This window comes from Lissotriton helveticus, chromosome 5_1, assembly GCF_964261635.1.
Source record: "Lissotriton helveticus chromosome 5_1, aLisHel1.1, whole genome shotgun sequence".
NCBI classification, from domain to species: Eukaryota; Metazoa; Chordata; class Amphibia; order Caudata; family Salamandridae; genus Lissotriton; species Lissotriton helveticus.
The window spans coordinates 861,573,928-861,587,440 of NC_136065.1; the positions used below are offsets into that span (position 1 = coordinate 861,573,928).

General features: G+C 42.8%; 1 protein-coding gene across 5 annotated transcripts in view; it reads right to left on the bottom strand.

Annotated features, from left to right (window-relative positions):
• ARHGEF10L (Rho guanine nucleotide exchange factor 10 like) overlaps nucleotides 1-13,513 on the bottom strand; it is a 640,241-nt gene that overhangs the window by 221,278 nt on the left and 405,450 nt on the right. The window contains exon 1 of one of the 5 annotated variants that reach the window (XM_078643339.1): nucleotides 11,082-11,270. The exons of the other annotated variants lie outside the window; for them this stretch is intronic. Coding sequence (XP_078499465.1) covers nucleotides 11,082-11,160 — 79 coding nt within the window. The 5' untranslated portion in view covers nucleotides 11,161-11,270. Of the gene's footprint in view, nucleotides 1-11,081; nucleotides 11,271-13,513 lie in introns of those variants that run through there. 5 annotated transcript variants of the gene reach the window in all.

A 13,513-nucleotide genomic window follows, 5' to 3' on the forward strand; every position in this document is an offset into this window, starting at 1 on the left:
TTTTCTTTTGCTTGCTCACTTATTTAGCTGAGCACACACACCCCAAGCAATTTGCCGGAGGGTTCAACAGGGGATCAGGGCAGGGTGAGCCTTTTAGGGGGCCCATACCTCCCGTCCACCTGTTTTTTGGTCCTGAAGAAACCGGGCACTGTCCCTTTGGTAGAAACATGTCGACCAATGCACACCAACACATATGGAGATGAGTGGGTCGTAACTTGCCTACTATCATCTCACCATTATTTTTAACATTGTTCAGTTACTCTATAATAAAGTTAATTTTGAGTTAAACCAGGACAATTTTTAACATTTATTCTTTTTTGCACCTACAGTCACAACCCGCTCCACTGTAGTTCAGGTGTCGAAGCACACCCTGGTGACGCTAGGCCACCAGGGTGGACCCCGATGATGAAGCATGTCACCGCCAGGCTGGTGAGTGAGGGGTTTTAAAGAAAAGGAAAGTTCTTTCCTTTTATGCCATTATATCTATCCTCCAGACTATTGACCTTATAATCTGCAGGAGATACTCCTCTATTTGTTTCAAAAATACTTGCCCTAGGGGAATAGGAGTAATCCTGGTCCGCAACTGGATGTTTGTGGAAAAACCCTTACTCTCTCCTTTGATTATCACACAACTGTTTCTAAGCCACAAGATTGAGACAAACCTAACAACTCTCCCCCTGAGCCAGGCAACTCACATGCAATTTAGGTTTGAAAACATTCTGCTGAATTACACCATGCTTGCTGCAATCAACTGAATAAAAATGTGATCCTCGAGGACTTAATTGTATAACGAATTAAATAAAGGCAGATGTACTGTGAATAATATAACAGACTGAATGAGTTAAGTATTAGAATTTATAAAGTGCTAATACCTCAAAGACATCCAGGAGCTTCAAGTAAAAGCAAGGATGGACGAAAAAGCTATAGGTTCCGCTGAAATAACCAAGTTTTAATATTTTGTCTAAACAGACTGGCCAATGATCTTAGGTGGAAGGGTAGAGCATGCCTAGGTTTGGCCATAAAATAGGATAAAGATCAACTCCCCAATTAACTCTAAGATTTTAGGGACACCTTGCAAATGTCCTGTGGTGGATCTTAAGTCTATGAGTAGGTACACAGTCTAAGATTTGTGGGTCAGGGAACCGCTTTGTGTGTAAAGGAAAGCATCTTGAATCAAATGTGTTTTTAACAGGGAGGAAATGCAGGACTGCCAGATGCTGTTTAACAGAATGAGGACAGATATTTCCCAAAATATATCTAGCCACATAATTTTGAAATATCTGTAACCAATTTAGATTGTATTATGGAAGTGATAGTCAAAAGGACTTGCTATAATCTTTTTGGGGTGGTATCAGGACCTGGACTACAACAGGCTTATGGGAGGACGTGGGGGGAAAGGAGAAATACTTTATGCAAGGATTTTAAAATTCAAAAACAGGAGGAGGCAACAGGGTTGGTGGTGTCAACAACAACTCCTAAATTCATTGCTACATTAGTAGGGGGTGGAGGTGCTTTAAGTTCTCTCAGCCCCTGGCAAAAATACTCATGAAGGTCTTAAGACGAAAATAAAACACTAAGTGCAGATAACAATCTATAATCTAAAGTTACAGGTGAAGCCAGTAAACAAACTAATGAAACTAAATACGTTCTTTTGATAGTAAAGGCTAGACAATTGTGGAAATAAGGAAATGTTTGTTTTCTAATTCAACCTTGATTTTGTACAAATCGGAAGGACGTAGAGCACTGGAAAGGACTCCTGATATCAGTTACGGGTAGAGAGGTCTGTATGCATCACAGAGTTCACATTGTTATATAACAAAGTCCCATTTTATGAAACTGTTGGGAGAATTATGAGGTCTACCATGGAATTATAGCAATCCAATGGTAAATGTTATTTACCTCCGTTAACAATATCTCTGGCAGATACACAAGCTTCCCGCAGAGCCCTTAAACTAAGAACATCTCTTGCAGGTGCCAGCCTGGTCAGGAAAACTTTTACTAAGCCACGGCTCTTTAGTACTGCCATGTGGCACCATGAGGCTTCCTCTTCTCCTCCACCCACCAGACATGATAACATTGAAGTATATATAGTGCCAACCGGTGCACTAGCATCTGTTCCTAGTACCTTTTCTATGCCCTCATGGGGCGTGTGTAGAATACGTGAGATAATCAAAGACAGCGACAACAACAGCCCATAACATATATAATGGGATCTCATTATCCACTGCTATAGGCGAGGAAGGAGTAAATTGAGGAATCTGCAGGATCATCATATTTCCACCAAAAATATCTTCTCACAGATTCCTCACTTTAATAATGAGTCCTAAAGCAACACCTCCTTGGGAAGTGGAATTCAATAGGGCTGATTGGCCAAATAGATGCCTATGCACTCCCCAATCCTCGTTTCTCCCTGTGAACAACGTAATATATACTCTGTAGTACCTCATCCAATGATGGAATATTCTTATTATAAATACATAGACTCTAAAAAAATGGTGTTCCTGTATTTATTATTGATTTCCTTTAACTTCAATCTAGCTTAAAATGCATTTTTGTCCTGTTAATCGTATACAAGTTGACATCAATGGCCCAGTGCATTTCAAGCCATGAAGTGCCCTTATTCAGTGGGTGTTGGCAGTCGTACTATTGATTTGCAAAGTTCACCAAAGCAACAAGAAACATCAGCCAGGTCTGGTGGCTCAGTGGACTACTGCATCCACTGCAGGGGCCTGTGTTCGACCTCGTGGTCACAGGTTCAAATCCCGGTGGGTCCACTCAGCTTTTCATCCATCTGAGGTCGATAAAATGAGTACCATTGAGTTAGGTAACAATGAACATCTGTTATTCAGTGCCATGGGACCTATGGGTGAACGTGCACTTTACAAATACACAAGTTATGTTATTTTATCAGAGGGTTCTGCATTCAAAACATCACTTGTTCATGTATCAAATTCTATTTTAGGGGTCTTAAATTACATTTGATAGACTGTGTAAAGGATTTTATGCGGTCCTTGGTGAAAGGTTTGTGATGAAAAATTAGCTGATTCTTTCCCAAAAGAAAATAATGTTTTTTATTTTATTCTTATCTGAGAAATATCTATACCCCATAAGATGTATAATCTATGTGTGTGGTGGACACTACTGCAAATATCCCATAAGCACATTATTATCTGTGGGTCTTCCAATAACTGTGTTAATGCATATCATGGCACCAGGACATATGTTAATATAGTCACAGAAACCAATTTGATAATAGCGTGTATAGGGTATATTTGCGATAATGTTCCACCACAGGCACAGACTATAACCCTTATGGGATACAGATATTGATTCACCTTGTACCATCTCAGACAAACTGATAAAGAACTTTATTTTCTTTCAGTAAATGACTAATTTTTCAGCATACATGGTTCTACTAATCACCACATACCACTACAAAGTGGTTCATACGCTCTATAAAATGGAATTTAAGATATATTGGTTGCAACTTTGGATAACTGTACTGGTTATGTTTGAATGCACAACTCTCTGATATTGCTTTAGTTGACGCTGTAGATCATTAATATGTTTATCATCCCCAAATGAGGAAGGGTTCTGCCGGGCCCAAAATGGATTGCGCCATCGAATATCATCGCTAGATCAATGGGTTCAAATGAAGGACAGTGACAATAAATACAGGAACACAAACGCATTCATTATATAACTGTAAACAAAGTATCCCAGCATTGAATGAAATACTACCGAGTATATATCACTTTCTTCAAAAGAAGACACTAACCAAGGAATATGCAGTGCATAGGCGTCTTACGATAGTGAGGCCCCAGGACAAGTGAACACCTCCCATGTTCCACACTAAGTTTCAACATGGATACAAGTTCGAACACCAGGAGTGCCTATTTTGAAGAGATCGGCAGGTAAAAGAGCCTACAAGGGATTTATTATATGAAACATTTGAATTAATTAGTGTGACTTAGTCTTGACCCTATCCTGGTTTGCCTGTCACAAAATGTTTGTATCACAGAAACATTTGACGATTATTTCCACATGTATCAATCTAATCCAGACATAAAATATCATAGAAACACAGGTGTATATATTCAAAAGAATTTTATATTGATGCCGATTTTTCGAGTGAGTAGTCCCTTGATGAAATTCAGTTAGACGTCTTTGATTAATCTGTCAACGCATAGTGGATGCGGTGTCTATAAAATTGCGCATTTCATTGATTAAAGGTTCCCTTGGTGGCTTAAGTCATAACATCGTATACAACACATATGGTCGATACTCATCTAATTTATTTGGACTAAAAGGTCTTTCTGCATATATTTTTGAGGGGTCAACCATTTTTTATTAAAAGTCCTGACGATGGTCTCGTGGACAAAAGCCTAAATTAGACCGAAACGTAGACAATTACACCTCTTTTCTTTTTATTATTGTGTAATTACTTCAGAAAAGGTGTTCATAATTGTTACTAGGAAGAACATTGATTTGTATATAGTTAAAACTTCCAGTTTCATTGTGTAATGTAATGATGTTGTACCCTCCATAAAGAAATTTGTTTTGCAACAATATACAACTCTGCCAATACTACTTGCCCAAGCCGTCAAGGGTAGACTGGCGTAACGAAAAGTGAGGGGGCCTCCCTGCACGGTACTTAGGGGGGCCCCCTCCGGGCTCAATCAGGAGCTCTCCAGCCAGAGTGCAGTGCCGAGGGGGCCCCTTGGAGCTATGGGCCCCCCTGTACCGCGTGGGCTGCGGCGGCCTGTGTTACGCTCCTGTAGATTAGGTTGCCCATTGTTGTTGATATTTATTTTGAAGAGAGTCCTAACAATGGATTCAGATTAGCTATGGTGGGTCTACAACACAGATCTAACACATTTCGCTGCTATGGACTAGAAGAGCAGTTACAAATGCCATGCAGAGGGTCTTTTATAGATAAGGCTTAGTAGGTTTTCACACAGAAAAGAAAAATGTCTTTGACTGACTTGGCTGACACTGAGAAATGGTGTGTCTGGTCACTAGCTTGTAATTTTTAGTCCTGCTGGGACTCACTGCAAACTGACCATCATATCTGTTGTGTCAGGTGCATTAATAGAACAGGATACAGCATGCTTAGGGTCCAGTTTACACACCTCCTCCTACTCCTTGGTTAGATGAGGCAGCTGCAAAAAAAGAGAAAGAACAACAGACTAGCCCAAATGAAAGGAAGATATCACCTTGGGTGAAAAAGAAGGTCAGGTGCAGAGGAACTAGCTTATCCAGGTAGAAAAGTATGCAAAATGGATGAGCAGAGAGGGCCTGGAGTTCTTCGAACTTATGATCTGAAGTTCAAAGAAACCTTTAGCAATACTGTCGCGAAAGTAAGAAGTCAAACCACACCACTGTATAAAATTAAGAAAATCAATGCAAGATTCAAATCTCACTGAGAAACAATAAGCAGCGGGGGAGGAAACAAGCAAAGTAAATCTTTCAGAAAACACTCCACTAGTGGCGATCTAAAGAGGTATGACAGGTAAAGGAGGCACGTGAAGCTAGGCAGGACAGCCCAATTGCCCTTGATCATATATTGCTGTGCGAGAGATACGTAGCTGTAGAGCATCAGAAATGAGTTTTAAAAGGATCTAGGCTTCCCATCTTGCACTACTGAACAAGTTTTATATAGCAGAATTCCTGGCCGCCAACCTCATCAAGAAGACAAAAGGACTCCAGCTAGCACCACTCAATTTCTACGCATGCAGCGGTAGCATTGGATTTTAGGGTGGAGAAACGTATTATTAGCAGGTTCAACCTAAGTGGGAGAGGAAGAGCAGCTGAAAGTGCCAACAGAAATATATTCCGTATCCTCCATGCTAAAATTGGGGTGATCAGTATCAACTGTGCCCAGATCCCTTTACAGTCGTCCCTTTTTGTGTTTTTTGTGGGAAGAACTCTTGGGAGATTGTTCCTTCCCATGAGACTTGCCTAATGAAGAAGGGGGTGCTTTGGAAAATCCTTGGGGCCCTTGTCCATGAAAACAACTCACGATCTCGGATGGCCTTAGGGTACATCACAGAAAATGAGGCAGACACTGATTTTTAGGGAGGTCCCACATATTACACTAGAGGACATCTACAATGCGCTTTCACAAAGATTGTGCGATAGATAGATAGATAGATAGATAGATAGATAGATAGATAGATAGATAGATAGATAGATAGATAGATAGATAGATAGATAGATAGATAGATAGATAAATTCAAATTTTAAGCAGATTGTGAATTAAAGATTACTACGGTCTGTGGAAGAGGCAAGGTTTTTGGAGTGTCTCAACCACTCCCGTCCTCCTCTTCACACCACTCTCTTCTGCTGTCTCTTTGTTAGATATTTCCTCTTTTTTCCCTCATATCTCTCTCAGAACACCCAATCTGCATATCCCATCCCTTTCCTCTCCAGCACCCTTATTTCACTTTCTTTAGCATGTATTTCCTTGCATCTACTTTGCTTCACACATCCCAAACACACATACACACACAACGCATCCACTCACCGGTACGCACTGCATTTCTTTAGCTTTTGCCCTGTCAATATTTTGACATTGTGTAAATCCTTTCACACACTTTCGCATACACTCACAATTCCAATTGGCATGCCTCCCCATTGCTGTGGGTGCTCTGCAAAAGGGCCAAGAATTGGATGAGCATCTTTTCTAAACCCCTTTATGATCTACAGTCAGGCACTGTGTGAAGTTTGTACTGTGTTCAGTCTGACCTCCCCAGCTCTCGCCTGTGACCAACCCACAGCCTGAACTCAAACAGCTACAAAGGAGAAACTATTTTCATAAATGAAAAATATGCTGCATGAAACACAACAGGAACATACCATCCGGAAAAAAGCAAATATTCTCAGGGAATTCAGTAAGTATGTAAAACGTGAAATATCAAAAGGAACAACATCGCTCTTACCATTCTTTGAGGGCAGTGTCTGTTTTTGCTAGCAAAGGCTGCCACTGTAGGTAAGGTACAAGGGAGGGCAAGGGCATTATCAGGTGGGGCACCTGCCCTACCAGTTCAAAGTGACGCCACTACTAGGAAGTGGTGGTCAGAACCCAGACTTCATGCAGTTCTGATAAAGAGATTTGCAGCACCTAAAACAGGAGTTAAGTTAGTGGAATTTGTAGAGCGCACTAATACCCGGAGGAGTATAGGTGCTAGAGTTCAGAGTTGAACCCTGAGATTTGCAGAAACAGATATTTGACTGAGACACTGTAGAAAGCTGAGGATTGTTCACTGGTGAAACACATAAGAGACAAAGAGGTCCAGAGCCATATCGGTGAGCCTTGGATAAATAGGAACTGACGAAAGCGCACTAGGAGCTACCAATTATACTCCCATGTGTCGCGTACAGTAAGCATATTCATGGCACCACACAGCAGCAATGGAGAGCTCCAGCTCGGGAAACATTTACCTGACCAGTGTGATGCCTGGAAGGGACATTTTTTTAAATGATGAATCTGCGGGAAGATGCATCCATCCTAATACTGTTAGCCACTCTGTGGAGAACAATACGTGCCGGGGTGGGGGATCTTGGTAAAGTGTTTGATTCATGTAGTGAGGGGGATCATGGAGAAGACAAATGTAAGTGTTTCTGTAGTGGGAGCCGTCTTCTACAATCCTCCAAGTGGCCAAAGTAATGGTGATATATGGAAGATGTAAACTAAATACCGGAGAAGGAAAATATATCAACGGAAACCTCATCATGAAGGAAAAAGGTGGGAGAAGAGTGAGCAGGAAGCAGGCTTGTTGATAATGGAATCTAAGTAGATCATCTAGACTAGGACAAAATTTGGACATTGTATCAGGAATTCTCAAGGACTCTTCATCTTAACATCTGTGAGAGCTGATTGTTCATTTAAATGAATTGAAGTTTTGGCTTACACTCACTCAAGGCGTCTTTACACTGTCCTCCATCTTGTTTCACGTCGCCAATATCACGTGCCCTTTATAGTGGTTTTCCTTGATATACATACAAGATTTCCAGACTCACATAAATAACCTGTAAGCAGTTCTCTGAGACCTGTTTGCTATATTTCAAAGACGCCTCAACTGTCCCAGGCTATATGTGCACAATGTATCTACTTGACTGCTGAACTAACTGTGATCGAGAAGGAGGTCTGAGCCCGTTGATCAGTTATAATATGAAATAATGATTTCCAAAATTCAAGGATCTTCTTATGCTGGATAAGCCAAGTGTGCTGTTTTAATTGCTTATTGCTCCAATATAATCATATAAAGAGCAGCTGACACGTGTTTCGCCCAGTTGGCCAACCAGCCGAGGGTTACTTCAAGGCAAGACAATCTATAAAGCGGTCCTATAATTTAAGAAGTCTATGAGTAGAAAATAACTGCGGTCCCCGGTGCGACTCAATATCCAAGAGAGCTAGATGTGCACCACATTTACAATAATTATAAAGTTTACTAAATATTTTTGCAAAGATCAGGAATCAGTAAAAAAAAGCCTCTTTATTGTTACTTAATATGTGCACAGCAAAACCAGCCAACGTGTTTCGTCCTTATACAAATGGACTTCTTCAGGGCACATCAATAGGGGATAATTATACTGGTAAATCCAATCTCATTAAAAAACTGTGTTTCATTTGTTGAGACAGTCATTACGAATATCAGTCCTCCTGAACTGGTCCATCAAAAAGTTATAAAGTCATAAACATAGCCTCCATTTTATGGTTCTATGTGTATATGTAGTCTAAACTTCAATTGTTTGGAAGAGGAAGTGTATATCCGCCCCTCATCAAGCACTGCAATTGGTGCCAAGTGGGGAAAAACAAGCAGCTCCCCTCCCATCGACCCGAGTGTCAGAAGAGACAGTGTGAGAATGCCTGCACATTCAATATAATTCTCCCATGAGAGAGTCCTCGAATGAATTCTGTAGTAATTTGTTTCATATTGCTTGTTCTCAATTGATGCATATCCGGAGAAACCTGTACATATGTGAAATGTACATGACTGTCTTTGTTATATAAGGCGATATGATGGTACTGTCATTTACAGTGCTGGCAGGGACAATGGGTGGTACAGGCTGCAGAGTCCTTCTGAGAAGGGCCTGTCACTTTTTTTACAAATTAAGCACTGTCATGTAAGATAGATAAAGCGCACTGTCACATCCCTTGCAGAATTTGCACAGCGATGACTGTTTGAGTCCATACTTTGAAAAAATATAGACGGGCCATCTCAAAGCGACATTGTATATATTCTACAAAACGCATAGAGAACAAACCCATATCTACACTGTACAATGCACTTATCCCTTTGCCATACACAATAGTCTGGGAAAAGCTGTGGACACTGAATTGTCAACTGATTGAAGATGAGGGCAGGAAGGGCCTATGTTGCCTGCGTGTAGCAGACTTAAAGGTTTGGCTAAGGTCTGTCCACCATAACATACTCACAGGATGTCAGAATTACTACCTGCAAAGAACTGGTAAATGGAAATCAAGGAAATACAATTAAATGCCAATGTGTGATAAATTAGAAAGATGGGAGGAGCAATAAGATCTCTGTATAAGTGTAACTTCAGAAAGGTTTCCTTGTTGTCCAGGTTTTTAATTTGTAATTTAAGGAAGAGTGAAATCACCATAAAATGCTTTGTGAAGAAGGAAAATGGTTAGTTGATCCGTTGCATGTGCGAAGTAGCAGAATGGTTGCTGCAGTGCCGGCACTGAAGGTTCACACGTAGCATTACATTATTTGTACGCCAATACATACACTCTCGCAGTGGTTCTTTGGCCAAGTAACCTTACCCCTAGACTGGCTTGCAGAAAGGTCTAATGTCTGAGTTGCCTCTTCCAGCTCTGGCAATTATGTAAAGTTTAATTTCAAAATCCTCCCTCAGCGTGCTTGTTAGTCTCTGGGTAAAGGGTTGGCTGAGGAAGGAAGCGGCTATATGGAAACATCCATCTCAATCTATTTATTCAAAGCTAGTGTGCAGACTGTAGGTCATTAATTATGGATCACCGCTGTGGAAGCGAAAAGGAGTGAAGAGTGAGAAAATAGATGTAAAGTGGCATTTAAAATGGAATAGATAATAGAGATGTCCAAACACATACACAGAGATATCTACTCAAAATAGACCCACGTGCAATCAGAGGCACAGACAGAAGACGTACAGGCAAGCAAAGGCTGTATTAAACTCATATATTCACTAGTATACTCAAAACATGCAATGCAAAAGACACACAACCCAGACTCTGTATGTAACACAGAGCACACGTAAACCCCCTAACACCCAGATGCTCAAATTATTCAGGCAACACAGGTGCAACAGACTTCTACGGTACCACATGGGGAGCATTGCACACACCGCCGTAAACACAAATGTACAATGATACACTAAACATCAGTAGTTAACCTGTAAAAACAGTGCCAGAGCCCTCATCAGAAGGCCACTGCAGTTTGCACCACGGAGTGCCCCTGCCAGCGCTGCCAATGACAGTACCAACACAACTCCTTGCTATCACATTCCCTCAAGTGTGACAATTCAGGTTATTCCAGGCCCAGCAAGCGGTAAGGATGGTCTGGGCGTAAGATATTAGTAATGTTTAATGTATATTGAATTAATAAACAACCATGTGGCAGACTGTCAAAGTGTCGGAGTTGACAATTAAATCCCGGTGTTCAGCACCGGAAACCACTGGCTCAAATTAAGCACTGCTAAACATACAATCATAGGAAACACCGGATAAAACACCCATATGTGCAAATAAACAGTTGCAAGTCCAGTAAAAAAAAGAGTGTCATGTTTGCAAAGGTTAGATCTGAAGAACACGTTAGCACTGTGCAAACTCCACGGCCCAGTTTAGCAGGAAGGGTCGGGATCGATTACTGCATGCTTTAAGAAAGTTAAGTGCGCCACTATAACGTCATCCCAAAAACTGTAGTAAAAATAGAATTGAAATGAGGGGGGTATAAAGTTTTCTTCCCTGCAGCCGCTGGTGGGTGCCAATGTCAAGAAGAAAATAAGTGGGGTGGCAGGTTCAGGAAGCGGAAGGCTGCTGAGTAACACCAGGCCCGGTCCCCCTGCGGCCTTACCTGAGGGGGAGTCCTCCGGGGTGGGAGCCGCGGGCGGGGGGCTCGCCGCCCGGGCGCTGTGCCTCCGCTTCATCCACATCCTGGCTGCCGGTCTCTCCACTCCACCCCGCCCCGGGGTGGGGGCAGCTCTCGCCCGCCGCTGCCCTCGCCGGCGGGAATGTTGTGTCTTACCACTGAAACGTCACATTTTAGAAGTTAGCCATTGTACAGGAAACGCCAGAGAGAGGAGGCGCGGGCAGGCGGGGGCGGTTATTAATAGGGGCCTGGGCGCCACGGAAGTGCCAGCTGCTGCCCGGGAACTGCTGACCGCGCCGTCCTCTCGCCTTTCACGGGTGAGAGGGGCGCAGGGAGCCGGGGGCCCGGGGAGAAGCTGGCAGGGGCCCGGGCTGGCCACACTCAGGCTCCACAGTTACAAGGAAGGCAAACAAGCCAGGGCCTCGGAAACCAGACAAGCCTGTTGTACCGCGCGGCAACTGGAGCGTCCCCCGCCACCACCCTTGCCCCGTGGAACTCACTCCCGTGGCTCAGACACAAAGGAAAGCACGTGCAAGTCTGCATGTTTTAAAAACGGACCTCCCTTGTTTTAGCTTTAATGACTTCAGAAAGCCTATTCTTGTCAAAAGGCAGCACCTGGCTACGGTGGTTGTATCGGTCTGAGGAGTGCCTCTTCGCAAAGACGTTCCTCAGTCACATTCGTTTTGTGCCCTTTCGGAACTAACTCGATGTGATATGGTCGAGACCGGCAGTGCTTGAGAGTAACAAAGGCCCTGAGGTAGCGAAAACATGCGTAGCTGTCAAGTGCCTCTATGCCACGAGTGACATTCCACCCAGTACGCGCTGTTTAGTAAATAGCAGTTTGCATCCTGGGACTTGTAGTTTACACGCCGTCATTATAGTAATGGGCTGTAAGTCCTAACATGCACCGTTCTATTGGTTACAAAGCCAGGACCTCTGTTGCATAAATAATCATCCACCTAACTTACGTTGTTTATAATGCGGCTAACGAGCCTAACTGTGTTAATGTCACCATGGATTTATCTCCCTAGACTCGTCATATCAATTATTTTGTCAGCCGTCTTCCCTTCTACCAAACGTTGCAATTGTGGGCATAGGGGTATTGCCCACTATCTAGGGTACGACATCACAAGTGCATATTGCGCAATTAGAGGGGCAGCGTGGTCCCATTGTCATTACCCCATTTCATTGAAATATGAGTGAAATATTACACGGTCTCCTTTAGGACACAGAGAACATGGCTGCAGCTCTTCTCCTATAACGACAGCCACACAAAATACAGCACAAGTAGGGGCAGTGCAAGCTTCCGTCATATGCATGCAAGGTACAGCATCACCAGCAGCTGAGCAGCGCTAAGCTTCCTTCACAAAGAAGGGATACAGTGGAGATAAGAATGCTTCAAGCATCCATTGCACAAAAAGCAGGCACTAACAAAGCCAACAGGTCTGGCAATGGCCATCCGTCTTTTAGACTTTTCAATGCTTGTTTTGTCATGGTTTTAGGAAAACGTTAGAGTTGGGGAAGCTGCCGGGCTCTCATCAATGTAAAAAAAAAAAAAGCTTACTGGCTGAAAACAAAATGATTTGTTTGGTCTCAAAGAGCACACATCGCCATAGTAGCAGTGCTTAATTTGTAAAATATTAAGTGACAGGGCCATGACCAGGAGGCCACTGCAGCTTGTGCCACCCATTCTCCCTGACTTCGCTGCCAATAGCGGTACCAAAACAACTACTAACCATCTTTCGTACCTGCAAGTGCGACTGTTAAGATTATTCCAGGTCACCAAAGCTAACCTCTTCCATGCTCATGGTGGGCGTGTGCTGATGACGACCAGGAGCCGTCATGACCACGCCCGCGATCGGAATGTTCAGCACTGTGGCAGAATTTGCGTCGCAGTGATGAGGCTAAAGGAATGGCTGGGGAGACGGGTATTAGCAATGGTTTATGTATATTGTATTCATGAACAACTGTTGTTCTGCTCCTCTCTAAATTAGATGAGCAGCGCCACCATGTGGCAGACTGTCATAAGTGTGGTGTTGACTATTAAGCGCCAGTGCTGAGCACCGGAAACCACCAGCTCAAATTAAGCACTGCATAGTAGCCCCTGGCACTTAAGATAATACTTTATGTGTGAATGTGCTTCTTGTACAAGGGCAACATTTAGTCACTTAGAGTGAAGCCAGCTGTGGCTGAACCAGGCTGAGCTATTGACTCATGCTGTATTGCTGTAGTGGGTGGAAGAAAAATGAGAACGACACAAAACCAGACCAATGGATGAAGAACGTTGTCTGAAAGCCTCTTTAAGTAAATAGAATATACATCTAATTTTAGTAAAATCATAAGCTCTTTGCTAATGCCAGACCTAAAAAGTATCACTTGAATATCAGCAGTGCAAGGTTCACTAGGTTGGAAGATCA